Source organism: Drosophila tropicalis, unplaced genomic scaffold, assembly GCF_018151085.1.
Source record: "Drosophila tropicalis isolate 14030-0801.00 unplaced genomic scaffold, ASM1815108v1 contig_1190, whole genome shotgun sequence".
Lineage (NCBI taxonomy): Eukaryota > Metazoa > Arthropoda > Insecta > Diptera > Drosophilidae > Drosophila > Drosophila tropicalis.
Genome location: NW_027172561.1, coordinates 2,913,842 through 2,941,362, shown reverse-complemented (window position 1 = coordinate 2,941,362; position 27,521 = coordinate 2,913,842). Strand labels below are relative to the sequence as shown.

The 27,521-nt window shown below is 36.0% G+C and overlaps 2 protein-coding genes and 1 long non-coding RNA gene across 8 annotated transcripts; 1 reads left to right on the top strand and 2 right to left on the bottom strand.

Moving 5' to 3' along the window:
• Window positions 1-260: 260 nt before the first annotated feature.
• On the bottom strand, window positions 261-27,134 carry LOC137578359 (uncharacterized). 6 transcript variants are annotated; one of them, XM_068292108.1, is made up of 5 exons: window positions 27,003-27,134; window positions 9,051-9,472; window positions 3,479-3,555; window positions 2,845-3,415; window positions 261-2,769 (listed from the first exon to the last, which is right to left on the bottom strand). In XM_068292108.1, the coding sequence occupies exons 3-5, from the start codon at window positions 3,553-3,555 to the stop codon at window positions 1,915-1,917; spliced, it is 1,503 nt and encodes a 500-aa protein (XP_068148209.1). In that variant the 5' UTR covers window positions 9,051-9,472; window positions 27,003-27,134; the 3' UTR covers window positions 261-1,914. The 6 variants fall into 6 exon arrangements, with proteins under 6 accessions (XP_068148209.1, XP_068148220.1, XP_068148236.1 ...); XM_068292119.1 differs by lacking the exon at window positions 27,003-27,134 and adding an exon at window positions 9,550-9,619; XM_068292135.1 differs by lacking the exons at window positions 9,051-9,472; window positions 27,003-27,134 and adding an exon at window positions 5,460-5,507.
• LOC137578385 (protein arginine N-methyltransferase 8) lies at window positions 3,705-4,925 on the bottom strand. The gene has a single exon (XM_068292164.1). It carries the CDS (start codon window positions 4,764-4,766, stop codon window positions 3,705-3,707), a length of 1,062 nt encoding a protein of 353 aa, XP_068148265.1. The 5' UTR covers window positions 4,767-4,925.
• Window positions 5,130-5,759, top strand: LOC137578396 (uncharacterized). Its single transcript, XR_011032612.1, has 2 exons — window positions 5,130-5,355; window positions 5,441-5,759. It is a non-coding gene; the product is annotated as an uncharacterized lncRNA (long non-coding RNA).
• Window positions 27,135-27,521: the final 387 nt, after the last annotated feature.

Here is a 27,521-nt window from a genome sequence, read left to right as displayed (position 1 = left end):
GTTTTGGAGGTAGTTTTAAATTAGGCCTGTACGTAAAATTATAGAGCAGTTCAGTTTTTGCCTACATTTTGTTTTGTATGTTTTTTTATTTGTTTTTTTTTTTTTTTTTTTTTTTGCTGGACTTTCGCATTTAATGAATTAATTTAATAATTTATTACCACAATTTTCTTCTTTCTCTTTTGGTTTGCCAAATTTTACTTGGTGCTATGTATGTTACTTTTGTTTTTATCTATATACTTTTATTTTATTTTATTTTTCAGTTTTGTAATATGTATGTTGTAGTTGTTTTTTTTTCTTTACCATAGACATTGAGTTTGAAGATTTGATAGGATTGTTTAGTAGAGAGTTATACCATTTATTTTCAGCTAAATTTTTTTATTTCATGGATCGTAAGTTGTTGAAACCATTTTCCGTTTTCATCTGTTTTTTTTCTTTTTCTATTCTCTTGTTCTTCTTTTGATTGATTAATTTGTTTAATGTACTTAATTAGCTTGGAAATTCTAAGAAATTATGGACAAAAAAAAAGATAAATATATTTATATTTATATATACATATGCATATACATATATTGTTATATGTGCGATTAACTTTCTAATGACTTGGCCAACATTTGCTAAGTTAAAAAAAAAAAAAACAAAGAAAGTTGATTTACATACATATGTATTCAAATTTCGGTTTTCCGTTATTACAGACTCAGCCCTAAGCACTTCCGGCTCAGACCTTAGCACTTTTTACTCAGACCTTAGCACTTTTTACTCAGATGGTTATCGATAGCATAAAATAGTGGCAGGCATTAGACGTTAGAAAGGCAAACCACTATTTTATTTTCACGTTTTGCGTTCACATGTAGATAGCTATCTACATATATTAGAATTTATGTGTTTAGATATTGTTTATATTCATTTCACTTATTTTCTTTCTCATCTACTTGCAAAATAAAAAAGAGAACACAAATAAATTTCTCTACAATTTGGTTTACATAGATTTCATATTTTGTCGTTTTTCTTCATTTTCTTTCATTCTTCCATTCTCGTTCACATTTTTAAACATTAGAATTCCGTTAGCAAATATACAAAATACAATTTCAATTGAACTAAAAATTTGGGCCATACATTTTCTATACATATATATGTATGTATTTTTATATAGTATGCATATATATATATATATATATAGAATTAGGGAGGGGCGGGTTGGGTTTGTTTTTTTTTTTTTTTTTTTATCTTTTTGTTTTCTTCTTTTGAATAGAGTATAGTTAAGAGTTGTTTTTTTGTTTCGTATTTTTTCTTGTTGTCGTATAAACTAGAGTTATTCAAATAATCATAAAATTACATATTCTCTTATGCTGTGTGTGTGTGTGTCTATTTCTTGTTATTGTTTATATTTATGTTTTGTTGCTTCTTATTTGTTGTTTCTTTTTTACAAGTGACAAATGGAAATGATGATACAAAATAATAATAATAATAGTCTGTCATTTTTTACAGAAAAAAAACTAGTTTTTGCAGCAAAAAAAAAATTAGATTGTTTAATCAACATTTACAAATTAAATTCTGACTAATAAACAGTCTTTTCGTACCAAAACAGTTGGCGTAACGTTTTGGCCCACAGACCTACCACAAAAATAAATCTGTTTAAATGTTTAACATAAGCTAATATTAAAAAAATATATATTATAAATGGGGATGCATAGGTGCGGGTGCGGGCCCGGCACCCCATCAATTTAAATGTTTAACCGTTATAAGCATGAGAAACGGTTAAGCGCCTTTATTTCGAATCCATCACGGTGACACTTGTTAGGTTTTACATTTTCAGTTTTCGCGGTTAAACTTGATTTGAAATCGGGCCCCTGGCACACGCAACCAATGCAAACCCCAAAATGGGAGTAATTAATAGTAAACTTAACATGAGCTCAGTTATGAGTTAACCCCACAGTGGCTTATTGTTGTTGTTGTGGAAGAAGAGGAAGACGTTTCACAGATTGCCGCTGATGTAGTGCTGCTGCTCTTGAGTAACTGTTGCAATCCAGCACCAATAGGCACAGACACGGATAATGGTGGTGTTGGTATTCTCTCTGGCGTAGTTGCACCACAACCACTTGAACCCGCAGATGTTGTCAAGGTGGTTAACAATTGTGTGCTGGATCCCAATCCGGCATAAATATGATGATGACTGCTGGATGGACTTGACGTATGGATTCCGGATACAGGATTAGTTCCATAACTGCAGGCTGTACTCTTAAGGCTGGCTGCATTAGAGATGGGTAATGTGGGCAATGGTACAGCCGCCAGCGATGAGGCTGACGATGAGGTGGACACACAGCACGATGAGGAGGCCAACGATGATGCCGATGACGACATTGAGGCGGAGGAGGCCAACGATGGCTGTTGACTATAGGCGGATGTTGCTGATGGTGCTGCTCCTGTCGCACCACTTGTCGTACAAGCGGAAGCGGCTGCCACGACCATTGAAGTTGGCGATTTGGGTGAACTGATGCGTGAGAAGAACTTGGTTATGGCATTCGGTTTGGATTTTGTTGAACTGGATGCAGCGGCGGCAGCAGCGGCAGAAATGACAGCCGATGATGCCGATAACGACGACGACGACGATGATGAGGAGTAGGTGCCACCAATCGATGCCGCTTGGAGTGTGGTGAGACGATAACTGCTCGAACTGCTGCTACTGCCGGCACACGAGATTTGTTGTTCTGGTACATCTCGTACTGTTTTATTAGGCGGTGGCTTTGTATATGAACGCGTGATTTCCGACTGCTATATGGTGGATAAATGGTTTGTTAAAATGTCATCAGAATTCGTTTTCATCTTCATTTCTGTATATGTACTAACCTGATAGTTACTTCTGATTTGCAGATGCCTATCCTGTCCGTACTCGCTGTCCGGCAGTGGTACATGATGTGGACAACGTGGCGTTTGCTGTTGTTGCAGTTGATATTGGTAATGTTGATGATGATCATTGCTGTGACTTTGCAATGAGGAGCCACATGAAGACATGGATGAGGCGGTGGAATTGCAGCTAAGATCATTGCCCTTAAAGCTCCCGCTGCCAGTGTTGCCATATTTGAGGGTGGTGGCCTCAATGCCACCTCTGGCCACATTACTACTAATACTATTGTTGTTGTTATTATTATTGTTGTTGTTGCTGCTGCTGTTGATGTTGCTATGATTGCTTGCCGATCCGCTCAAGCTGTGCTGTTGTAAACCTGCAGATAATGTTGCTGCTGTGGATGTGGATAATGATGATGGTGATGATGATGAAGATGATGATGCTGGAGTTGTCATGCGTGGTTGTTGCTGGTGGGAGGAATGTTGTTGCTTGTTGCTGTGATGATGCTGTTGCTGTTGTTGCTGCTGTTGCTGTTGCAAGAGCTCGACACGCACTCTACATCTAAATTGATCCCTGTAAAATGCAATTAAAAGATTAGTATATCTGTAACCAAGTCCGTTATATATGTGCGAATACCTTTCATCGGATGAGGTGCGGGTCGGAACGCCGAGCCGCTCCATTCCCGCGCAGCCGGCCGTCTGTACCGATAGCATCTGCAAGACACAATGAACGAAAATAATTAGATGTTATTTTTAATCACTCTAGATCAATTACTTGCTAGATATTATTACCCTGCTAGGAAGCGAGTCAATCCCCCAAAAGCAATCAACAATATAGACATTATAAATATACACGTATTTTGCTATTTCGTCGAATGAAAATCCTGACAACTGGCCACTTGGTCGTACGATTGAAAGCAGTCAGTCATTAGCCAACGTTTACATACTAAGCGTTTATTATATAAATAATCTGCATTATTATCCGACGACTCAAAGAAGCTTATATAGAATTCCATTTGATTGAAGTTTAGTCTCTTCAATGACCTAAAAACAAGATGTCCAATGTACTGCTTGTCAAAACGAACTACAAATGGTTCATCGATAAAGAGTACAGTCTGATGCCAAATGGATTTAAAGGGCATAGTTAAATATGGATTATAACTTAGTTTTAATGGCGAATGCGAACGAATGAATTCAACATCGAAGTAGAAAAGGAAACACTCCACAAAGCCTTCCTTTTTGACCTTTAATTTAATTTCTCGATCAATCCCTATTTCGTGTTTTTTAATTTTTAGCAAATCGAGGGACAAGACACGATGGGCCATTGTTAGAAGTTTCTCGCCTTGAATACGCAAAAACCGTGGCTCGGCCAAGGTATATTGTCGCAATGCATTCATATTAAAGCCATTGACAGATAACCACCAATTGCAAAGGCTGTCCTTAAGCTTCTGCTCCTGAGATCCCAGCATAAAGAGTGATGCGAAATCTGGTAATATAAAGCCATTAGGTTTTAACCACCGATCTCGGGCCTCAACAACCTCAAGTACACTCGATTCATACAGCAAGCACTGTCCCATCCAACTGCTCACAATGCCATCAACTTTTTCAGGCAATCGGACCTGTGACATGTGACCATTGAGGACCTTAATTTTATTTTCATAATTATTCTTCTTCACCACCAGTTCGGCATAGCTTGTCACATTTGAATAATCGACTGCATAGACCCGTTTGGCACCGATACGGGCTGCCATAAGGGCTAATGTGCCCGGACCACAACGGAGGACCAATATAACGCGATCCTTGAATAGATGTTGATTTATTTGCATGGCCTTCTCGAAGAACTGCATACTGTAAGGATCCTTCTGCATGTTTCGCATATGTTGCAAATGGGCGGCGTGATCGTTGCGGAAATCAGCAGAAGTCATACGATCCACCAACTCCAATTCCTTGGGAGCTTTACCCGTAGGTGGCTTTTTAGGGGGGCGTCCACCGCAATTCTGCTTGCAGTATTCTTGGCCACCTGCATTTCACAATTTTGCTGATAGTTCTCGTTCTGCTCTATACTGTAAGACATTTTACTACGGCTGCTCTTACTGGATTTTTGCTCCCCCCTCGCCACTCATATTATGAATAATAATAAAACTAAAAAAAGTTTAAAAAAATACACAGAAAATACTGAGCCTAAAACCGTAAGCGGCAGGCAGCTTTAACAAAATAGTGGCGCGCAAATATCGAGACGTAATTGATAACACAGATCGATAAATCGCCGATCGATATACTTATTTGATTTGTTTGTACTTTGTCTTTAAACTTATCTACACACTCATCACAGAGTTTTCTTAACGGTTGTTACTTTACAACTGTGTTTTTGATTTTGCTTTGTTCCTTTTTTGTGGCGGCCATTTTGGGTAGTTTCAGCTACGTATGCTCATATGTATGTATGTACATACATACTTATTTACACGTCATGTATGTATGTATGTATGTACATTTGTTATTTGGCTGTTTCATCAAGTTTGTAACATTCCTCTCGCTTTACTCAATATAAATTGCAAACATGATGATGTTCCACATTCCGTTTTTATCTTCCTCCCCTTAGCCGACGCACCTCACCTCACCTGGCGATTGATGTGTTCAAGCAAGCATGACAAAAATGACAAATCTCTGCTCTGGCCACACACAAAAACTGAAACAAAAAACAAAAGCAAAAAAAAAAAAAAAAAGTAGCGGGACGTGCTATCTTGAGGGGTGTCGAATTTAATATACCCTTGCAAGTTCCTATTCCTCCTCGATCCCTAGCTATAGTTTATATGTATATGTATGTATGTACAAACATACATAATGCACAGTGATTAAGAATAAATACATATTGTATACATACATATGTACATATGAATGTGTGCACATTTATTTGGTAACACAGTGTCAAACAAAATGGTACAAAGAGTATACTCTTTTTTCAAGGGTATGACAACAACAAGAAGTATTTTTGTCGGCATTCGACGACTGCTGCTACAGCAGCAGCAGCAACGGCGGCAGCTGCGAGACAACGACGGCGACTTTGTAAATTATAAAAATATGCAAAATGCAATTTTGTAAATTGCAATTGCAAGAAAATTACATGCCAAGGCATGCCTTTTGATTTGAGTGCCTGCTTTGAGGGCCATTTCTCTTTTGCTTAATTATACCCAGCATTGGTTGAAAGGCATACTATGTAGGATATCCAAAGAGTTTACACATACATATGTATGTATGTATGTATGTACATACATATGTATTTTGGGTATCCTTGAAGTAAAGGGAAGCTTTCTGTTTTGTTTACTTGTTTTTAAAATTTTTGTTTCTTTTTTTTTTCGTTTTTCTGTTGTTTTTGGTAATCCGAGTACAACATATCAAATTAGGTTAAAATGTTTACTGGAGCGCATATTGCACATGAGTGATGAAATGGGGGGAGAGAGAGCGATGGAATGGAGGGTAGATTGGCAATAACCTCATTTTGAGTTTTCAAAGGCTCTGACGTAAGAGAAATGCTCTCCCATCTGTTGTCGTTGTTTGTTGTTTTTGCCTCTTTTCTTTTTGTTTTTTGGGTGACATAATTTACTACATTCTGTTTATCTTTCGGCCTTGCCTTGAATCCTTGACTCTTTTTTTTTTTGTTTTGGCAACTATTTTAGCCAGCAGCTGTTTATGTGTTGTTTCCAAGCACTCCATACACACCCACCCCTTCCTTAAGCCCTACCAATTGCCACATACATATGTATGTACATACATACATACATAGGCGCATCATCTTTTGCACCTATTCACACTTTTGGTTTTTGTGTGTAATTGAAATTAATTTATGCAGGTCTCTGCATGCTGGTGCGTGTGTCTGGCATAGATAACGGTTATTATTGAAGCTACTCTCACACGCTTAGGTAGGCTAATGTTAACGCCTCCTACACACACACACACACGCGCGCACGCACTTACACACACATTCTCATTTTAATAATCAATTTGAATTATTCATTGGCTAACGGCGGCAAATAAAATTCGATTAAACACACACCGCCGCTGCTGCTGCTGCTACTTCTACTTTTGCTGCTGCCTGATGCCATTAAAGAACGCCTTGGGTTATTAGTGGCAATTGTGTTTTCCCTTCCCTATTGCGGAATTGCGTTGGCTGCCAACCCACACAATGTCTCCATCTTTGTTCTAAATGGATGCCGCTTACTAGGTCTTCGGAAAAGAGACAGAGAGGCTTGCAAAAAGCAAGCTTACTTACTCCAAATAAGCTAAGCAAACAAAAAAAAGAAACATTTTTGATACAGTAACAACTGCTAGTGACGAAATTAATATTTAGTTTTGTGAGAGAAAATCCCAAACTTATCGAATATGCAGCATTGTGAAATTTATTACATCAATAAAGTTGACATTAAATATTTTCATTTAAGTAAAATAAGCTCTCCCTAAATATCCTTCCGCTTTGTACAATTTTGCTCATACTTACATACATACATATGTATGTATGTAAGTACATACAAATCTGAGTTAACATGGTCTCACTGTAAATACATACTTTTGTACATACGTACATATGTATGTACATACATACATACATACAATATGCCTGAGTTCATTCATAATGCTGATTTGTTGAGATGAAAAATGAGCTGGAGATGTCAGCGCATAGTCAGTCGCCAGCCTAGAGCAAGCAACAATTTGTCAAAGTCTTCACATTTTACCGACAGTCACCGCCTACGTCTCCAGCTCTCTTCCTCTGACTCACTCCCCCCACTCAATCGCTCCCTCTCTCTCTGTCTCTCTCTTTATATATGTATGTATGTATGTACCTGGAAGCTATATAAAATCTTAAAGCCACAATCTAAAAGCCGCCTTAACAACTTTAGCCGCGTCGCAGCGGTTGCGGTTTTGCCTCTAATGAGCTTTTTGGGCCAAAGCCAAAGAATCCACGAAAATTCCATATGTGGGAGCCCAGCCATTGCAACGAACCACACAGAACGTATTTATGTATATGTACATACATACAAAAACATACATACATACATACATATGTACATATTTATGTTTATAGAAGTGAAGGTAAAATCCAATCTCAAGGCCAGAAGCGGCGACGGCGGCTACTGCAAATTCAATACGCAAAAATTCAAAGATAAATAAATAAAACGCTTATTATCATGTTGGTTTTTTTGTTTTCTGATTTGTTTGGATTTGGAAAGCATTTAAAGTCAAATATAGAGACAAAAGATGATGGAGAAATTGAATTTGTCTGGGCCCATTATAATAAAGACATCATCAAAAAATTGGCAGTCAGTTGAAGAAACAGAATGACGATGATGATGATGATGAAGAAGAAATGTTTTGGGCAAGTGATAAAAATTGAATGCCAAAATGAGATGCCGACTCAGACGTGCTGTGCATTCAGTAAAACACAGACATTGCATAACACAGCAAGAGCCAGCCAGTCGTCAGATACTTATGTACATATGTACATACATATGTATGTACATATCTACAAACCCAGAAGGAGTAAGGGGAGGAGCATGTTACATAACACACACATACACACCCAATATGGAGGCGTAAGCAATTTAAGGAAGACTGTGTCTGTATTGCGAGCTGTTGCTTCAAGGACTTTTATGCGAAAAACTCAAACTTTTGCAAGTAAAGTGGACTGACGAATAAGGATGGCAGAGGATATATGTATGTACATATGTACACACAGTGGAGTGGCGGACGGGGGCTGTCTGTCTGAGTCGAGCCCAAAAGGGAATGAATGATAGAAATGCTGTTTAAAAGAAATGGCAAAAGCAAAAAAAAAAGAATAAAAATGAAAGAAAGAAACAAAAACTTTCGACACGTGTCTCTCTTCTGGTTTTCCTTCGTTATTGTTAATACACTGCAAAAAATATTGCACCAAAATCTCTTGCTTATTTTATCCACGAAAATAAAACTATGGCCTATACGGTTTTATGCACATTTTTTAGGTATACATATGTACGTACATATGTATGTATATATGTGTGTATGTACTTTCGTTTTCTGACTTATAAGTTGCTAATCTAATTCCAAAATTTGCTCCTTTTATTCAAGTGTAATTCTTTGCTAGACAAAAGTTGTGGGCTTAGTGGGTGGAGAGTACCGTATTATGCATACACATACAGACATACATATGTACGCGCTTGTGTGTGTGTGCGGGTACTTACGGGTACAGAATGTTCCGGCTCGGTTGACAAAAGTGTTTTTGTTGTTGTTGCTCCTGTTGCTGATTTTGTTGGTGCTGCTGCTGATGCTACTGCTACTGTTTGATCCTCTGACAATATTGTTGATGTTGTTGTTAATGGCAGGGCCAGAGCAGCTGTAGATATAGCCTCGTCGTTATTGTCGTCGTCGTTGTCGTCGTTATTACCCGTTACCAGTCCACCAATTCCAATTGGCAGCCGTCTTTGCGAAGAACGTCGCTTGTGACGTATCCTGCGTGCCGATTGTTGAGTCGTACTGGCACTGCTGGTAGCAATTGAGCTGGTATTGGTGGTGCTTGAGGAACGTCGTAGCGCAATGATGGTAACGAATATAGTGCCACAGGCCAAACACACCGATAAACCAATGGCAATTAGCAAAGTGGAACCTGGCAAAAAAAAGGAGAAGAAAACAAAACGCAAATCGTTAAAATCAATTTTTAATAATGGCCTAAAAAAAACGTACAAATAATATTTGTTTCGTTACGAAATTGTATTGTTTTTTGTTTTCAATTATAAATAAAAGACTGACTGCGGCAACAGTAGCACCAAATAACAATGAAAACGAAACGAAGTGAAACAAAAGACAGACGTGTGTTAGACGTGTATGTAGTTTTGTATATCTACATACATACATATGTACGTACAAGGTGCGCGCCCTATAGACGATAGACCCCAAACGAGAGACCGAGATAGATAGAGAAAGAGAGAGTGAGAGAGTGATAGCTAAAACGAGAGAGTGAGAGGGACAGATTGACATGGGCCTGTGTTTTTTGTCAGGCCGTGGCGGTGGCAAAGGGTACAAAGAGTGGGGTAAAGTCAAGAGACGTTCGGTAAGCAACGGACATGCCACATATGTACATACATATGTACGTATGCGTCTAGACTAGATAGCAGACGACTTAAGTGATACAAGCACACATGCGCAGAAAATTTAGCGCTGCTAACTGACTGACTGCCTGCCTGGCTGGCTGGCTGGCTAGCAGCTATTATGTGAATGTGGGCGAGAAACCGATAAACAAATAAGCAAAAGAAGGTCTCTCTCTACGAAAGGAAAACAACAAAGGCAAAGTTATGGTTGCGAACCGAACATACAAATACCCTGGTCAATTATGTACATATGTATGTATATACATACATACATACATACATACATATGTACAAGTTATATTGAGACACGCTTTCATTACCACCCATAATTCACGTTAAAGTGTGAGCTAATGTTCCAAAATTTAAGTAACGCTTATATGTATGTATGTACATGTATGTATGTATGTATGTGTGTATAGACGTAGATCTATGTATGTATCTATGTACATATGTACATAAGTACTACATGATGCATGTATGTACATTCATACAAAAATATCTGCTGGGTATTTTACATATACATACATATGTACATACATATGTATATCGCAATGAAAATTCCACCAGACAATGTCTGATAGAATGGCAGACAAACAGAGGCCGTCGCCTGTCTCGGCAACGGCGGCGGTCGCAGACCCTGTAAAAACAACACAAATATACATACATATGTATGTACATACATACATACAAAATATATTTACAGCTAGAGCTGTATGTATGTATGTATGGATATGTTTATATCTAAACAGTGAGTATCGCATACATACATATGTATGTATGTATACATATGTATGTACATGAGTGTGAATGGGCCCAAGTCTACTTATCCCTAGTAATTAGACTCCAATTATAAGAGTCTCATTAGACATTGTTGTGTGTTAGCTAGATTATGGGATAAAATTAAAAAATTATTGTTTAATTTCTAGGACAAAGTTCAATGATGCATTTATTCATTGCGCTAATGTCTACGATATTAGGGGATATCCACTGTACATGCATACACAGCATCGAAAGCTTGCGCAACAAGATTTTTTACAACTATTCTAGACAGCCAGACTGCGTACACCCGTGCTTACATAGAAACACACATATGTACATATGTACATATCTAAAAAAAAATTTACATACATATGTAAAAGAGAGCAGTAAATTTCATGACTTGCTCTCTCTCACCTGATGTACAGTTACATATCAAAATGGGCGCGCAATTTCATCAAGGCAAATATGACGCAGCATTGTAATTGAACCATCCTACACCTCTCACCCACCAGCCTTCTCATCAATCGCCAGCCATGATCTCTCTTTCTAGCTTTCTGCCTGTTTCTCTTTTTAGACATTAACACAAATGTTTGTATGGATATATGTATGTATGTACATATGGACATACATACATACATACATATCTATGCACATAAATTGGTATGTATAAACAACTACGTACATATGTATGTATGCATGTCCCTCTCTTGTTTTTGGTTGATCACTGAATGAAAATGAAATTTAAATACCCCTTAGATATGAAGTAAGAGGGTATGTTTAACGTTACTGAAACTAGGCTTTAGCAGTGACGTATCCTGAGTGACCATAATATCGATAGTCGGTATCATCAACGGCTGTTCTGTTTTTTAACTGTATTTCAATTTCGGTTTTATTCAAATTTTGCTTACATTTTTTTCACTACGCATAGTTGTCGATTACTTTTCCCTACTATCGATAGCTTATCGATAATGTATCGTAGGTCAATCGTAATATATCGAGTTTGAACATTTTTACAAAGTTACGAAATACATTAACCAATTACTGAAGGGTATCTTGATGCCGTCCCATCAAGCAAAATGCTTTTGAATGTAATTTATGATTAAAACGAAACAACAACAAAAGCAACAATAAAAAGAGAAATGCTGGGAAAAACAACAGTAACACAACAATAGCAGACAGACATGAACAAATTATACGATGTACAGGTTTCGAATGCCAGACAGAAGTGAGGAAAAAAAAACGTTAATCAAGTAAAATTAAAATGTTCATACAATAAAAAAAGAGAAAAAAAAAATGTCAACAATGTCTGACTCTGACTCGTATTTGTTGTATTTACTGTCTGGCTCCAACTTTTACAACAAAAATAACAAGTGGAGGCACTTTAGACTTTTGCGCATTCCCAGCCGCTGTCACTCGCCGTTTTTTTTTTTTTTTCTGTGCCGCCTCAGGTGACTCAACCGGCTTAACGTTTATTGTTCATTGCCTTTTTGACTTTGTTTTAGATAACAATTTTTTCTTTTTTTTTTTTTCGTATATGTATGTATTTTGTTTTCCAGTTTCACTGCAATTAGTAATGAACGCCCGATGGATGAGACGCGGGTAGTGTAGGGTAGGGTAGCAGCATGATGAAAAGCTCCAGTAATATGGAAAATTTCCAATGGAATTTGTGTTAAAATTAATTATTCATCAGCTGGCGGCTGAAGCTTATTACAATTAGCAAGTTTTTAGCAGTAAGTCTTATTTTAGAGATCGTCACTAGTCACTGTGTCATATATGTATGTATGAACATATTATCTATGGGTTCAATGTCTAAAATATTGTTGAGATAATATAGGGGAATAGATAGACGGTAATTGCGTCAATTTAAGTTGGCCATTTAAAAATCTATCTGTACGTACAAATCAGAAATTAGAAATTGTTAGATTTTTCAAAATGCATGTTCCAGGCATAATTTAGCCTTCTCCATCCAAGATACATACAACACCAGATTGAAGTTCTCAGTATAAATCAATGGGGCATGATGATGTATGCTGAGGTTAGCATGACGTATGAGTAATATAATGTACATACAAATATTATTCCCTGAACTTTAACCATGTAGACCATGATCATTTTTTACACATAACATGACGTACATATGTGTAATATGGTTTCAGCATAAAAAGCTCCTTTTTTTTTTTTTAAGAGATTTAAACTCAAAGCAAAAAGTTCGTAAAGTAAAATGATTCTATAGACATATGAGTGTGTGTTTGAGTGTGTGTAATACTATATGCACTCAATCACCTGATCACGATGACTCAAACAAGAAAGAGAAAGGGCTACTTGGCAACTATATAGACATACATACGTATATAAGTTGTATATTTCACTTACTATTTAACACGTGCCAAAGCGTAAAAGAAACCAAGATAATAAATATTGATGCCAAATGCAAATTTATCGAAACACATAAACACACATAAGGAATAAGAGACAAGAGAGAGAGAGAGAGAGAGAGGAAGATAGCTCAGATTGGCTTGGCAACACATTTATTCATTTACAGATCCCAACTAAATCGAAATATAAATCCAAATTTTATCACCGTCAGAGAAGATTTAGACTATATACATATATGTCCATATGTATATATGTTTGTATGTAAAAAGCTAAAATCTTCTTAAAAATAATCAGTCAATTTGTTCTTACTATTCCTCTTGCTATACACAATTGCAATTGATTAACTTGAGTTGAGTTGAGCTGAGTTCAGTTCAGTTGATTTGGGTTGAGTCGAGTTTGGACACAATTTCTTTTACCTACTATATAGAATATTGTATTTATTAATTTAATGATTATGATGGCAATGCTAATGATGACAACAGCGCAACAGCGCTTCAAGTGCATTTATTTTTTTTTTTTTGGGGATCCAAACAAAAGTGTTTTTCTTCTCCTTTATTTTTTATATTTATATATGTACATTTTTTTGAAAAGTAGAAGGCATTGACACCTTAATTGGATGTCAAGGTTAAATGTCGCGAAACTGACTCTATTCTTTAACTACATATATACATACATACATATACATATGTATGTATGTACATGTACAATGCCATATATAAATATGTGTTATAGATGAGAAAAAAGGCATTATCATCTCAGCATTATGACTGAATGATGATAATACATTGAGATGACATTGAACTTGAACCACGAATAACCACTAAAATGCCAGATGCTGGGCAGTGTAGGTGTGAGATTTATTATAGATGTTCATATGTACATACATATGTATGTATGTATGTACGATCATGATTATGATGAAATTTCAGTTAAAGTTTGCCTAAGATTTAGCAAGTTAATTGTATTTAGGCATTGTAGACAGCTGATAAACATTGCACACAAAACAGCTGACGTCAGATGAAATGTAAAGCAGAAGAATCAACATCATCATCAAGAGAGCAAGAGAAATCACGGCAACATTTTTTACTTGGTCTAAACCTCTAAAACATATACCACAGCTTCTCCGTTTGACGTTCAACCCTTCTGCCCTTCTATTGAAGATTTTTGTGTTCTTAGCAACAGAAAGTAGACGTAGACAAGAGAATGAGAGATGATGGAGTGAGACAGAGAGCCTCAGAATGCAAATGAATGAAAAATGCAAAGCAAAAACAAAAAAAAAAAAACTGCAGACAGAGACGACAGCAGCGGCGGCAGCGGAGACGGAGGCGACGAAGACCTCGCCCAGTCCAGGGCAGCGGTAGGCTGCTGTTGCTGCTGATGATGATGAGTTTGCTTTGGCTTTGACTCTGTCTCCGTCCCCGTCTCTGGCTCGGCTCGTGCTTGCCTATGCCGTTTGACCTTTAGTGCAATTACGATGCGGGGTATGCGCGGGTCTGGGCTTTGATTTTTTATTTACGTGTGTATTTGTGTGGATGAGTTTTTTCTTTTCATTTTTTTTTTTGCAAACTCATTAATTAATGGGGGAAAAAAAATCACATGCCATCTTGTGTAAACGGTACGTATGCGCAATTTTTCGGATTTTGATTACGTATACGCAGCGTAAACAGAAAATCAACCGCATTTAAAATTCTCCTCCTGCTCTAGTAATGTGCCTCTAGGTATAATATATTTCTGAGAAAACAGTTAAATTAAGCAGCTTTCTAACATAGCTAAAGTTAAATGAGTTTCACAGGGAACTATCGTTGAAATGATTTTAAACATAGTTTCTTGCGTCTTTGTTAAAATTTTAGTCGGCAAGACAAGATGTCTAGACTCGAGTGGGTGTCAGGCCACCATCATCACCTGTTCTCTGTTCTCTATTCTCTGGCTATTCAATAGCTCAAGCCAGTCTCGGGTTTAACCCTCTATAACTATGAGTAAGTATATGGTAGACACTATCTCCGCCACTAGTATCTTGCCTCTGTCTCTGGCTCTAGACTCTATAACCCTAGTCTGTTGCAACATTGTGTCATTTTTTGTTGTTATTTTGTGCTTTGTTTGTTTGCTTCTGCTGTTTCTTTCCCCCTGCAGTGTCTGTTTTATTTTGTTTTCATTTTTTGCGTTGGCTTCTGGTTCTCTTCTATTGGCTCTGCTTCCGTCTCCCCACGGTGCCAGCATTTGCTGCTATTCTTCTTCTTCTTCTTCTTCTTCATCCTCATGCTACTTGTTCTCCTGTTCATTTGGTTCTGTGTTTTGCGCTTTGTTTGCTTTTCTGCCATGCAAATATTGATAGAGGCTTCGAAATATTACGCAAAAATTGCCTCTCAGTGAGATTCACATGGTTGAAGTTGATGGTTTTTTGTTATTTTGTTTTTATTTGACCTGGTTTTTTGTTTTTTTTGTTTTTGTCTGTGTGTAAGTACATAAATGTGGGTCAGTAGTGGGCGTGTTAGGCGGGGCTATGGAGAGGTACATAAATGAAAACTAGTTCATGAATAAGGCAAAAAGGGGAGAAAAATACAATAGGGGCTAACCTCTTTTGATCTACTTCTTATCCTCTGCTCTCTCTCTCTCTCTTTCTCTCTCTTTTCCCATTCACTGTCGTTATTTAGAACTGTGTCAAAAACAGCTAAACACATAAAGCCCTTCCACCATTTACTTATCCCACCCACATTTTGTGCCATTTAACTGTTACTATTAAATATCCTAAGACTTTGAAATGATAAAACGGAATGGAACACTAAAATGCAATGGAATGGAACACTCTTTGCAGTTCTGTAAATTAAATTTAAGCTTTTGAGCTCATTTCTTTTTGACAGTTATTTATTTATTAGGACTTTGGGCAATCGGAATTCCGCGCTATCGCTAAATGTGTGACTTAAGCATCCAAATTGCGTTTTGCACTTTCGCCCCCCAGCCAGATGACTGCCCCAGACAGTTATCAAAAAAAGAAACATGTCTAAGATAAGATTTTCATGTCGCCAGGATTTTTGGATTTTTTTCTTTCTTTCATAAATATTTCATCAAAATATTGTTCATTCAGATCTAACTTTCTTTGTACATTTATCTAAAGGCAACAAAAAAAAAAAAACGAATATCAAATAATCGTAGCTAAAATTAAGCTACAACAACAACAATGACGACGGACGGCAAACACCTATCACAAAGGTGAAGCGTGCAAATCGATAGCAGCGCGTGTAGCTAATTTATTTTCATATATAAAAGACGACAACGAAAAAGAAACAGAAACCGAAACCGAAACAGAAAACTGAAACTGCAAAAAACCAAACCAATTTGATTGGATTCTTTGCTACAAACAAAATGATTAGAGAAAGCTTAATAATATTGGATCAAAATGAACAACGATTTCATTATCTTCATTATCATTATCATCAAAAAAAAAAAACCATTCATGGCCTTTTAGCTAAAAGTAACGTATACGCCTAGTGTGACAAATAAACTAATCATTTGGATTTTCATTGTAATGACAAGAGTTTGGAATATCGAAAAAAAAGTGTTTGTGGTTCTTCTCACTCTAATGTATACATATTTCTATAATTTTTGTTGAAAACTAAATGAGCTCTCTGATGAAATGTGTGGAATGCTAATAAAGACTCTTGTCTATCGAGTTTTTGATTGAAAACTCACACCTTAATTACCTATACAAATCACAGGGACAAGCATCGACTATATACACTACATCTCTGTATGTATGTATACACATATATGTAGGTATATACATACATACATATGTAGTGGTATAATAATAAGTCTGGAGCCTTTTGCTTTTTTTGTGTTTTTTTTTTTTTTGTAATTACAGAGGAACATTTCGTTTGAAGTTAAATTGCTAGGTTTAGGTGTGTGTTGTGTTGTGTGTGACAGACAGACATACTGACACAGTGAGTCAATTACGGTTATGTAAGTTAAAAGTTAAATTCGAGATCTAAATCTTACTGAAGTTGACGAACAACCGATTACAAAAGCGCCCACGTAGCAACTGGCCATTTTCTAGCAATAACGGTTTGTTATATGAGCTTACAGCTGCAGGGAGAGAGAGAGAGAGAGTGAGAGAGATAGAGATAGAGAGAGAGTGCAAGTAATAAGAACTCCAGCCAACAGGTCTGAGACAGGCAAAGAGGAGCAAGAGAGAGAGAGAGAGAGGAGAGAAACAGAGCATCCATTTGCTATGTACCATTTCGTCCAGCATGTCGAATGCTTCTTCCTTTTGGGACTCAAATGGCAGACACTATAAACTATCTAATAGTTTATAATAAAAAAGTCACTATTCGGCTCTTTTAGGAATCAAAAGCTAATTGAAAATATGTATAAATTGATCAAATACCAGCAGACAAGAAAACAGAAATTCAATTGATATGTGTATTATATGGTAAATTTAACCGACGCCAGAGAATTTCCGACTATTACATTAACCTTGGAAAAAAAAGCAAATGCCAGACATTGCTCATTGCTTACACATACACATATGTATGTATATACATACATATGTATATATCATATCATTCATAATACTTCTAGGGAATTCCCTCAAAAGAGCCGCCATCATCAGCGACACCGACGTAAATCATAACTAAAAGCTCTCAATTTTTGTTTTTTTTTTTTTTTTGCTTTCGTATCGGATAGCCTTCCCTCATACTCCGCCACTGTTTGTCTGGAGCCCCTGGGCCTAGGGAGCCATAACTATTGTCTGATATCTGTATATACTTATAAATATGTACATACGTAGATTTGAACCCGCCAGACACACGTGTGACGGCGGAAACTGCAAATGGATTTGAAATTAATGTACTATGTATGAATAAAAAAAAAATAAAAAAAACAATAGCAAAAACAGTCGATTAAAAATGTCTGCTGATAATAATATGTTTAGTTAGAACGAGAGAGATAGAGAGAGAGAGAGAGAGAGGGGCGGAATGAGGCAGGCGAAACGCAAGGGTAAGCCCAAGAGTGAACGCGTTAAGTTGCTTTGGGTGGGGGGTCTGGGGGTAGAGAGGTGGACCAGAGGTTGTAATAAGCCACGTGCTTGATGGGCAACATTTTTTTTTATTATTTCTTTTTGTTGTTATTCTTTTTTTTTTTTTGGCGGTCAATTCAGATTTTTTCGAACAAAATAGAAAGTCATAAAAAAATCAAAATCAAATTCCTGAACATTGAAACTGTCTGCAAAAGTCGAAAATGTCTCATGGTAGGCCTAGAAAATAAATTGTTGTTGAACAAACATATTTACATATACATACATACATAAATACATACACACATATGTTCATGGATCAGTGGCGGATCACAGCTCTTCGTTTTGGCGGGCAAAATTGGTCATTTTGAAGGGAAAAGTCATTCGAAATTTGACCAGTTTCTGAAATAAAGTCTCAGGTATTTGTTTTAAGGAATTTCCCTTAATTCCCTCCATCCGAGGATCCGCCACTGCATACATGCATACATATTATATAAAATTATATACATATGTACATATATATTCCACATACATACATATATGCCATAGAGAATGAACACAAGAAATAAAATGTGGCAATCAAATAAGGAAAATCGTCGACTTTTGGTATACCCTAAATCTGCCATGGGTGAAGACCTACCACAAGTTTTATTTTCTTCTCGAAAACCCTCTGTGGTTGTTGTTTAATCGTAATTGGTAACTTCCTCAACAGATGGTGTCTTTTTTCAAAATATGTCGATCAAAACGTGACGACATTTGAGTTAACGAAACTGGAATTGGGTTGGGAAAACGACGCAAAGCCATCAACGTGACTAGAGGATATGATAAATATTGCCAATTTTCCCAACTTGAATTGAAAATAAACTACATACGTTAATTGGGCTTAATATACCCTTTCATTTTGGACACAATAAGTTAAAGGGTATCAAGAAAAAAAAAAAAAAAAAAAAAAAAAAAAATAAATGAATGGTTTTGGCCGACCGAAAAAAATGAGGGGACAACAAGGCAAGGGGTGTGCAGATGGACTGTGCCAAGGGGGGCGTAAACAGGCCTACATATGTATGTATAGCAAAGAAATGTCGCACAAACCAATAGAGAGAGAGAGAGATATGGAATGGCGGCATTGTGGGGGGCGAGGGACCTGTCAAGGGAAACCGAGACAAAGCTAGTTAAAAATAGATAGACAAATTGTCGCGTCAAGCTAAAAAAAAATAAATAAACCCGAAACAGAAACAGACCAACAGAAAACAAAAGAAAAAATATAAAAATAATATTTAAAAAGAAAAAAGCAACAACAGTCAACAATATGTTATTGTTGTTGTCGTTTAGATTTGTGCAATGCTCAGCAAAACACAAAAAAAAAAAAAAAAAAAAAAAAAAGAATGAAAGAAAAAGAATTGCATAGTCGGCGTCTGGCTTGAAGTTTTCGGCGTTTTGTCTTTTCTTTTCTTCTGACTTTTATACATTGTCTCACTGTCTGTCTGGTTTGGTTTGGTTTGGTCTGATGGTTGATGGTTGATGTTATTTTATATACAAAATTGCTTATATATATTTTTAGACACTGTTGCAAATTGCAAACAAAATTTATTATTGTTTGCTTTTGGCCACAGAGATTAACTGTCGGCTAAATAAATGTGTTAACCCCGCTCTCTTTGAGCCGATTTCACATAAATTGCAGTGCAACACACACAATTAGACAATTAAAATTTAAAGTTTTGCTAAATAAATATCTTTTTCTGCCCTCGCCCTATACTTAATCTCTCTCTCTCTCTCTCTGTCACTGTCTTTCTCTGTCGCTCTCATCGTAATGTGTATGTAGATAATTATCTTTCATGTAACCGACACGACGTTAGTGACAGCGACAGCCACTGCGACATATGTATGTCCGTCCCAGTTTGGGCATCGTCTTGAAATACAACCGGCAACAAAACGACAGACAGAGAGAGAGACAAAAGAGATGGGGTTGGAGCCTACACATGTACATCAAAAGAACCGACCGGCATCTCGTATTTTATTTATTTACAAAATTGATCACAAGCAACTTTTATTGCGATACCTGACCAGACAGAAAAGTTTTCAATTACAAGGTGACCCAGCCAAAGAAAGTGTTGAGTTTATCTAAAACAAATGCTTAGTAAATAGTTTTTCAAAGACTTAGAATCTTGTTTATTAACAGGTGTTAAAAGACCTACCTACATACTACAAAAACATCTCCCACAAACATTTTTACAGTCAATTGGATTCAACAAACATAACGTATACTCTCTCAATCTCAAGCAAGCAAAACATTCAAAATTTTAATAATAATTAAGGGTTCTCTCTACTCTTGTTAAGAAGGACCCTTTTTAAAGAATTCTTTTTTGATATGAGGGCTAATAAAAAAGTTATCCTGGTGGCGGCTAGTCGTTTGAAATCCTAAAATTACAATTGAGGTCAGAACCAGAACTATGGCTATTCTACATCGATTGCTTATTGTTTCATCAAAATCGGTTCAGAATTATCCTTGCCAAAATTCGTTTGGAGTTTAAAGTTTGCCTCACAAAAAACATCATATCTCCGAAAGTATTCAAATCTCAACTTCAATTTTTGTTGTAAATAATTTTGTTATATACAAAAATTTGTGTTGTCCTTTTGTACTTTTTTCTTTATGAGTCACTGTGCGATTCTGAAACCATAATTGACCCAAGAATAATAATCAAATAATAATCACCTTAGGCCATAAAATTTGGTTATCTTTCTTAAAACTTGAACATGTAGATACATACATATAAAAGATGTTAAAAAACACGCAACACACATATATGTATGTATGTATGTAGGTAGAAACATTTCAGAATCGAAAAATATTACGCAATACACAAGATAGAGGGAGAGAGAGAGAGAGAGAGAGTAAGAGAGAAAAAATCCTATTGACCTACATTCAAACAACAACAATAAACACGAAGAGAACGAATGAATGCCGAAAAGCCAAGCCATAAAAGCAGGAAATTCCTCCAAAAAAAGGATACAGACACATAAACTTAGACAGACACAAACACACACACACAGCCATAGACATCGCATGACTTTGCCTCACATACACGCGAAACGCAAATAAATCATTGATGAAGGCCCCACATAACAACAGAGTGAACAGAGCCAACCCCTTCCCTCCATGGTCCTTCCTTAGAGACACAGGGAAGGGAGAAAGGCACAAATGTAGGCCACAGGCCACAGTTTAGCTTTGCATGTATGTAGGTATGTATATAGAGGGGCGTGGCAATGCGGAAAAAAATACACACACACACACACACACACACAAACACACAAAAAGGGTCTGCTGACTGTCGAGACAAAATTCTTAGAATAAAACAGAATCGCACCATGACTGGAGAATATATAGAATTTTCAGACAGATAGAACAAGAGACAAAACTACAACAAAGCAAAAGGAAGAAAGAAGGAAAGAAAGGGACAGGGAGAACGACAAGTGTATAGGTATGTACATATGTATATATAGTATATATATGTGTGTTTAACTGTGTTTGATCTGTTCTTTGGTCTATCTGGTGATAGCGCCATTGCTTCCGTTTCTAGGTCCCCTTTTTTTTTCTATATACAAAATATATATATTACAGTCTTATCAGTTTTTTTTTTTTGTTCACTTTTCTTTTCCTCTCTGTCATTTGGCGTGTTGGGTTTTTTCTTTTCTTTTTTTCTTTTCTTTGCGTTCTTCCTTTTTTACCCTTTTTATTTTAGTTCCGTTTCCATTTGGTAGGCTAATTGCGCAATGGTCTCTAATTTATATACTTAAGTTTTCTTGATTGCTCATTAATATGAGTTACCTGTAAATATATTTCATACGCACTGTTGCCACCCAGTGAACCCATTTGGATCGGTTTGCTTTGACATTGCAATGCATTGGCAAAACATTTTAGTTGTACTTACTTAAATGTTGATAACTAAGAAATATCCATCGATTTAATTGGCATTGCTTCATCTTTGATGGTCAATTGGTTGGTAAATTGTTCAAAATGCATGAACTAGGGTCTTTTAGTCCCTGTAGTTAGTCAAATTGCACTATGTATTTATTGATTATGGACCAAAGAAGTTTTTTTTAGTATTAAGTCAAGATTAAGTTTATACCAAACTTGATTTCTTTTGCTCCTTTAATTTTTGTTTTACTTTTTTATTTACTTGCCTTTTCAGGTTAGAAAAAAACCATATGAACGTAGCCAAATTCGAACCAAGTGCGTCTAAAAAATTTCCAAAATATTGGTCTTAGGAATTTGAAATAGTTTTTGAAATTGCTTTTTACGCAAGTAGTGCTAGTTTTTTTTCTTTTTCAGTTTTCAGAGGCTTTTTTGAATTTTAAAATTTGTAGCCACTTTAATTTCCAGTTATTTGATTTCTTTTTTATTTATTTTTTCTTGAATTAGTTTGCCAGACATTCAACTAAAAGTTTTTGTTGTCTTGTTTTATTTTGCTGTGGCCGGCATCGACAGCTTCGCTCTCACCCTCTCCCTCTCTCCTCCACTTTTTTAGTCGCTCGAGAGTTTCTGTAGATTTGCTAATCATTGTGACGCCTACATGCACACACACACACCAACAGACAGGGGAGGCCAGACAGTCGGACGATTTTGATTTACATACCGGAGAGACGGAGACAGAGACAGAGAGAGAGAGACAGAGAGAGAGAGAGAGAGAGAGAGAGAGAGAGAGAGAGTAAAGGAGCGGGGGAGGTAGAGAGCGGCAGAAAGAGGTAAAGACGCAGACAACGCTTTGTCCGCTGCTTCTATAAAGTTTTGGTTGGCTTTTTTGTTTGTCATTACATAATCATAGTCAAAGATTTCCAGTCAACGAGAATTCCATACACACATACATATGTAGATATGAATATCCGTTTGTTAGTTTTTGTTTTTGAATTCGAATTTTTAGGTGCTGCTGCTTCTCTTTCATGTTCGGTTGCATTTTTACAATGACTAATCGAGGTCCAAGTTATTTTAAATCCCCTCCCCACCACCGTCCACGGTCCTGCCTATACATTTTTGCTGCTGCCTCTCTTGAGACGTCATCGGCAAGAGTCTCGAAATCAAAATCACACAAAGGCCGCATGTCAGTCGATTAGCGTTTATTGTCTGTCCGGTTTGGACTCGGACTCATTTTTTTTTATTATTATACATACATACATATGTACATACATCCATACATGAGGTTCGTTCGTTTATTTTTTGTTGCTTTTGTTTCTTGAATGACCAAAGCTAAAATTTCAACTTTGATGATAAGAAGCAAAAAAATATAAGCATGAAATAACCAATAAAGGGATTTGAAAAAAAAAATGAAATTTCAAAAACGAAATTTTATGACAAATTAGCATCGTTTTAGAGAGAGCTCCCCCTTACCTACCGGATATCATCATCATCATCATCAGAAAGAGGGCCCAAGCCTAGCGGATGAGATAGCAGACAAGGCGAAGACGTAGATCACAAAACAAAAAACAAAAGAACACAAAAAAAAGAGAGCAACAAAATCCATACATATATAAATAAAAACAATGGAAAAATGGCAAAAACAAAAACAAAAAAAAAAAAAACGGCAAGAGAACGACAGCAAAAATGAAACGATGAAACGAAATTCAGACTTCGACCCAGACATCAGGCCCGATTCCGATTGCTGTACACTGCTGTGAGGGTGTACGGCCTGTATAAGTGTGAGTCTGCCTGCGGGTGAGTGTGTGTGTGTTTGTGTAAGCCTGATAACGAGTTGAGTTGTACGTTGGTCGTTGCAGGAGGTGTTTGCCAAATGGCTGAAGGGGGGGGTAAGAACATGTAGGGTATCTACTACTACTACTATACACATACAAATTGATCATGTTAGTAGCCAAAAAAACCTTTTTTGTTGCGCTTCCAACTACCCAAAAAGATATACATTCATATTCAAATAGAGTCATTCGCCCTGACAAAAACAAAAAATCTCTTTTTTTCGCACACAGATTCTTCACCTGTGCTGAATTCCAGAATAAATCGAACTATCAGCATAAATAGTCTTACCCATAGACTAAATATTTAATGGCCAGCACTTTTCTTTTTGTGTCACTTTGTATTTTGGGTGGATTTTGTTCGAATCAATTGACTAAGTTACTTGGCTTCATCAGTCATTGACCACGAGCACGTGATTGATCATTGGACTGAAATCACGTCAAATACATACATATGTATATATAGTTATTTAGTTTTTCTTATCGCCTAAAACGTTGGGATTTTGCAATTGGAAATGCATTCAAATGCTTTAGCTTATACAACGACCTTGTAAGGTGTCGAACGAATCTCTCATCATCATCATTATGATGATCTATTCATGTGTGTGTGTGTGTGTGTGTGTGTGTGTGTGTGTTAGCTATATGTCTGACTGCCTGTCTGTCTGTCTGTCGTCATGGTCATGTGGGTGTCGCGGTTTCTAATATTGTTACCGATCTCCTTTATATGTATATGTATAAATGTAGAGAATACAGGTGCTTAAATAATGATAAGACGTTTTTTTAGTAGATGCAGACATATAATACATATATGTATATGTATATATTTATATATATATGTATATGTATATAATATATGTACATATATACAGAAGCAACTAGACCCAGACGCCTGATAAGAGAGACCGCAAAACCACTAGAGTAAGCGAGAGTAAGACAGAGATAGATTGATAGGAGAGAGACCTTGGTTTTGTAGTTGTTTTTTTTTTTTTTTTTGGTGGCATTACCTTCATAGTCGTCAGCTGTTTTAATTAGCTTTCGATTAATTTATGAAAGCCATCTAGACCAAGCCCGTTGCCACTTTGTTTTTGTAGAAATTTTTCCGCAAATTCCAGAAAAAAAAACAGCCAAATGAAATAATTTCGATACTTAATGGGAATGCCCTTTTTTAAGATGATGACAAAAGGTTAGACAAAGCTAGAAAACGTCAGATTTAGAGAGCGTCAGAGGGGGAGAGAGGTGATTGGGGGTGTTAGGCCAGGTAGATGTAGTGGATGATGATGATGATGGCGATGGTAACGCATATACTCCTATTTTTGTATAAGAGTGTGTGTTGTAGTATCTATGTGAAAGGCAGATAGCGAAAGAAAAAGAAGCAAAACGAAGGAGAAAAAAGCTAAAGAAGAAGCATAGCTAAGACACGTGTGTGTGTGTGTGTGAGTGTGTGTGTGTGTGTATGTGTGTAGCCAAGAGGCAAAAAGAGGCAGGCAGAGCTCTTCTGTTGGGTTTTGAAGCTGGCTTACGCATGGGTTCATTGAACGGAAGTGATTTGCCTACTACTAGAGAGGCACACACACACACACACACTCACACTTGCACCGACGAAAAAAATAGAGAAGGTGAGAGAGACAGAGAGAGAGAGAGTAATGTGTGTGTGTGTGTAAGAGGGCAAAAAAAGTACGATAGGTATGGAAGGGAAACTAGAGACATAAAGCATTAAAAGAGTGTGAAACATTGAAAGAGTTCGAGGTGACAAGGGCGGGCAGCGAGGGGTGGCAGATGAAGAGAGCTACACGCGACTTTGACTTGGTCTTTGCTAAATTCTACTAATAATGGCTTTTTTCTGTCATTGATGTTGTTGTTGTTGTTTTTGTTTGTCTCCCAGTTGGTTCAAAGACCAAAGCAAAAAAGAAAACTCAACCCAAAAACAAACATATGTTTATTCAAATTCTTAGAGAAATCCAACAAATTGATTTTTAATTTGAAATACCCAAAATTCATTTGATCCTAAGCTAAGCTTTAGTGAGTTCAATTTGGTGCTAACCCAAAAGTATTGTTTACACTTTTGTTTCAACAAATTATTTAATATTTTCACTATATTTAGATGAGAAAGAATTAAACGTTTTCTATTTTCTTTATTTTTATTTCGAAAATCCATTAAATGTATAAGATGCTTTAGTTGTTTGATTCCTACTGAATTTAGCCACAGGATTTTTAGACTAAAGATATTCTATATATGTTCATATATTCTTTTGATATTGCGATCAATTGGTTAATTATATTAAGGACCAATCCTTAATATGGATTTTAGAACTATTTGTTTACCTAGAATATAATTAACCAATTGATCTATCTCTAATTTGTTGAATTTATAATTGAGTTAACTGTAAGTTGAAGATAAAAAATACTAAATAAATACTAGCATATATTGGACATTCATAAATATGTATGTATGTATTTAGAATATATGCTAGCTTAATTTCCCCCCCCTTCCCAAGAGGAAATACGAAACAATATTTTTTTATAGTTTGTTGTTGTTGTCCCCTAGGCGGGACACACCCCAAATAAATAAAAAAAGAAATGTACATATATTTATATATGTATGTATATATGATAGGTATGAATATATAGAAATTGTCGTGGTTTTTTTTCTTTTTCTAGCTAATTTATTACAAAATTTTTTATGACAGCCACAAAAAATATTAAAGGGTTTCTAAAAGCATTCATAAAAAAAAAAAAAATGAAGAGAATTGGAATGCTTTAAAACAAATGTTTTGTGTGGCTTTTTTTAGACAAAGTATGTATCTATACATATATATATAAATATAGGTATGTGCTTAGGTGTATGTATATAGCATATACAGTTATTATGGGATGTAGCAAAATACCAGAATGATTTGAAAATTTATTGCATTTATGTGAACAGTGGACATTTAACTGGATTTCGTTCTGTTTGTTGGGTGTTGACAGGAAGTGGCCGCCGGTCGCATTTTTTTTCTAAGTTTTTGTTGTTTTTTTTTGTTGTTGTGCACGATTTATAGATCAAACTAAAAGGAACAGATGGAAGATACATAGATACACATATGCAAATATACGTTTATATGCCTCTAAATACATATGTATGCAACTATAAGTAAACAGTTATCATAGATGGGGCAAAGTTAAAATCTCACCTTGTGTTATTGTTGCTATTGTGTGTCGTGTTTAGTTTATTAAAATGTAATTTGCATCTATTTTTTATATTTTACTTTTAGTATTATATATACATACATATATATATGTGTGTATATATATATATATTGGTTTTAGTTATAATTATTGGATTAGAATTAATTTAGGAATTATGCTATAATTTTTTTTGTTCCTAAATATTTCACGCACTTTTCTCTCTATCTTTCTCTTATTTATTTATTTATTTTTTTTGGTAGATAATTTATCTAAGCATTGAAAGCTTTAATTTAATTTAATTTAAATTTATATTTAGATATATTTTTTGTTGTTTGTTGTTGTTGTTGTTGTGTGTGTAATATAATTTACAAGCTTTGATTTATACGATTTTTTGTTGTGTGTTGTCGCTTGTTTTTGTTTTATTAATTTGTTGTTGTTGTTGTTGCTGTTGTTGTTGTTGTTGCGGCGATTAGGAATGCTTTGAGTACAGGAACGCTGGCTATATATGTATGTGTATTTGCTTG

Bases quoted from the DNA above. Each gene is read 5' to 3' on its own strand.
- LOC137578359 (XM_068292108.1), bottom strand. From the start codon at position 3,555: ATGCTATCGGTACAGACGGCCGGCTGCGCGGGAATGGAGCGGCTCGGC. The intron at 3,416-3,478 runs GTATTCGCACAT...TGCATTTTACAG, and splicing joins CGCACCTCATCCGATGAAAG to GGATCAATTTAGATGTAGAG. The intron at 2,770-2,844 runs GTTAGTACATAT...TCCACCATATAG, and splicing joins AAATCAGAAGTAACTATCAG to CAGTCGGAAATCACGCGTTC.
- LOC137578385 (XM_068292164.1), bottom strand. From the start codon at position 4,766: ATGACTTCTGCTGATTTCCGCAACGATCACGCCGCCCATTTGCAACAT.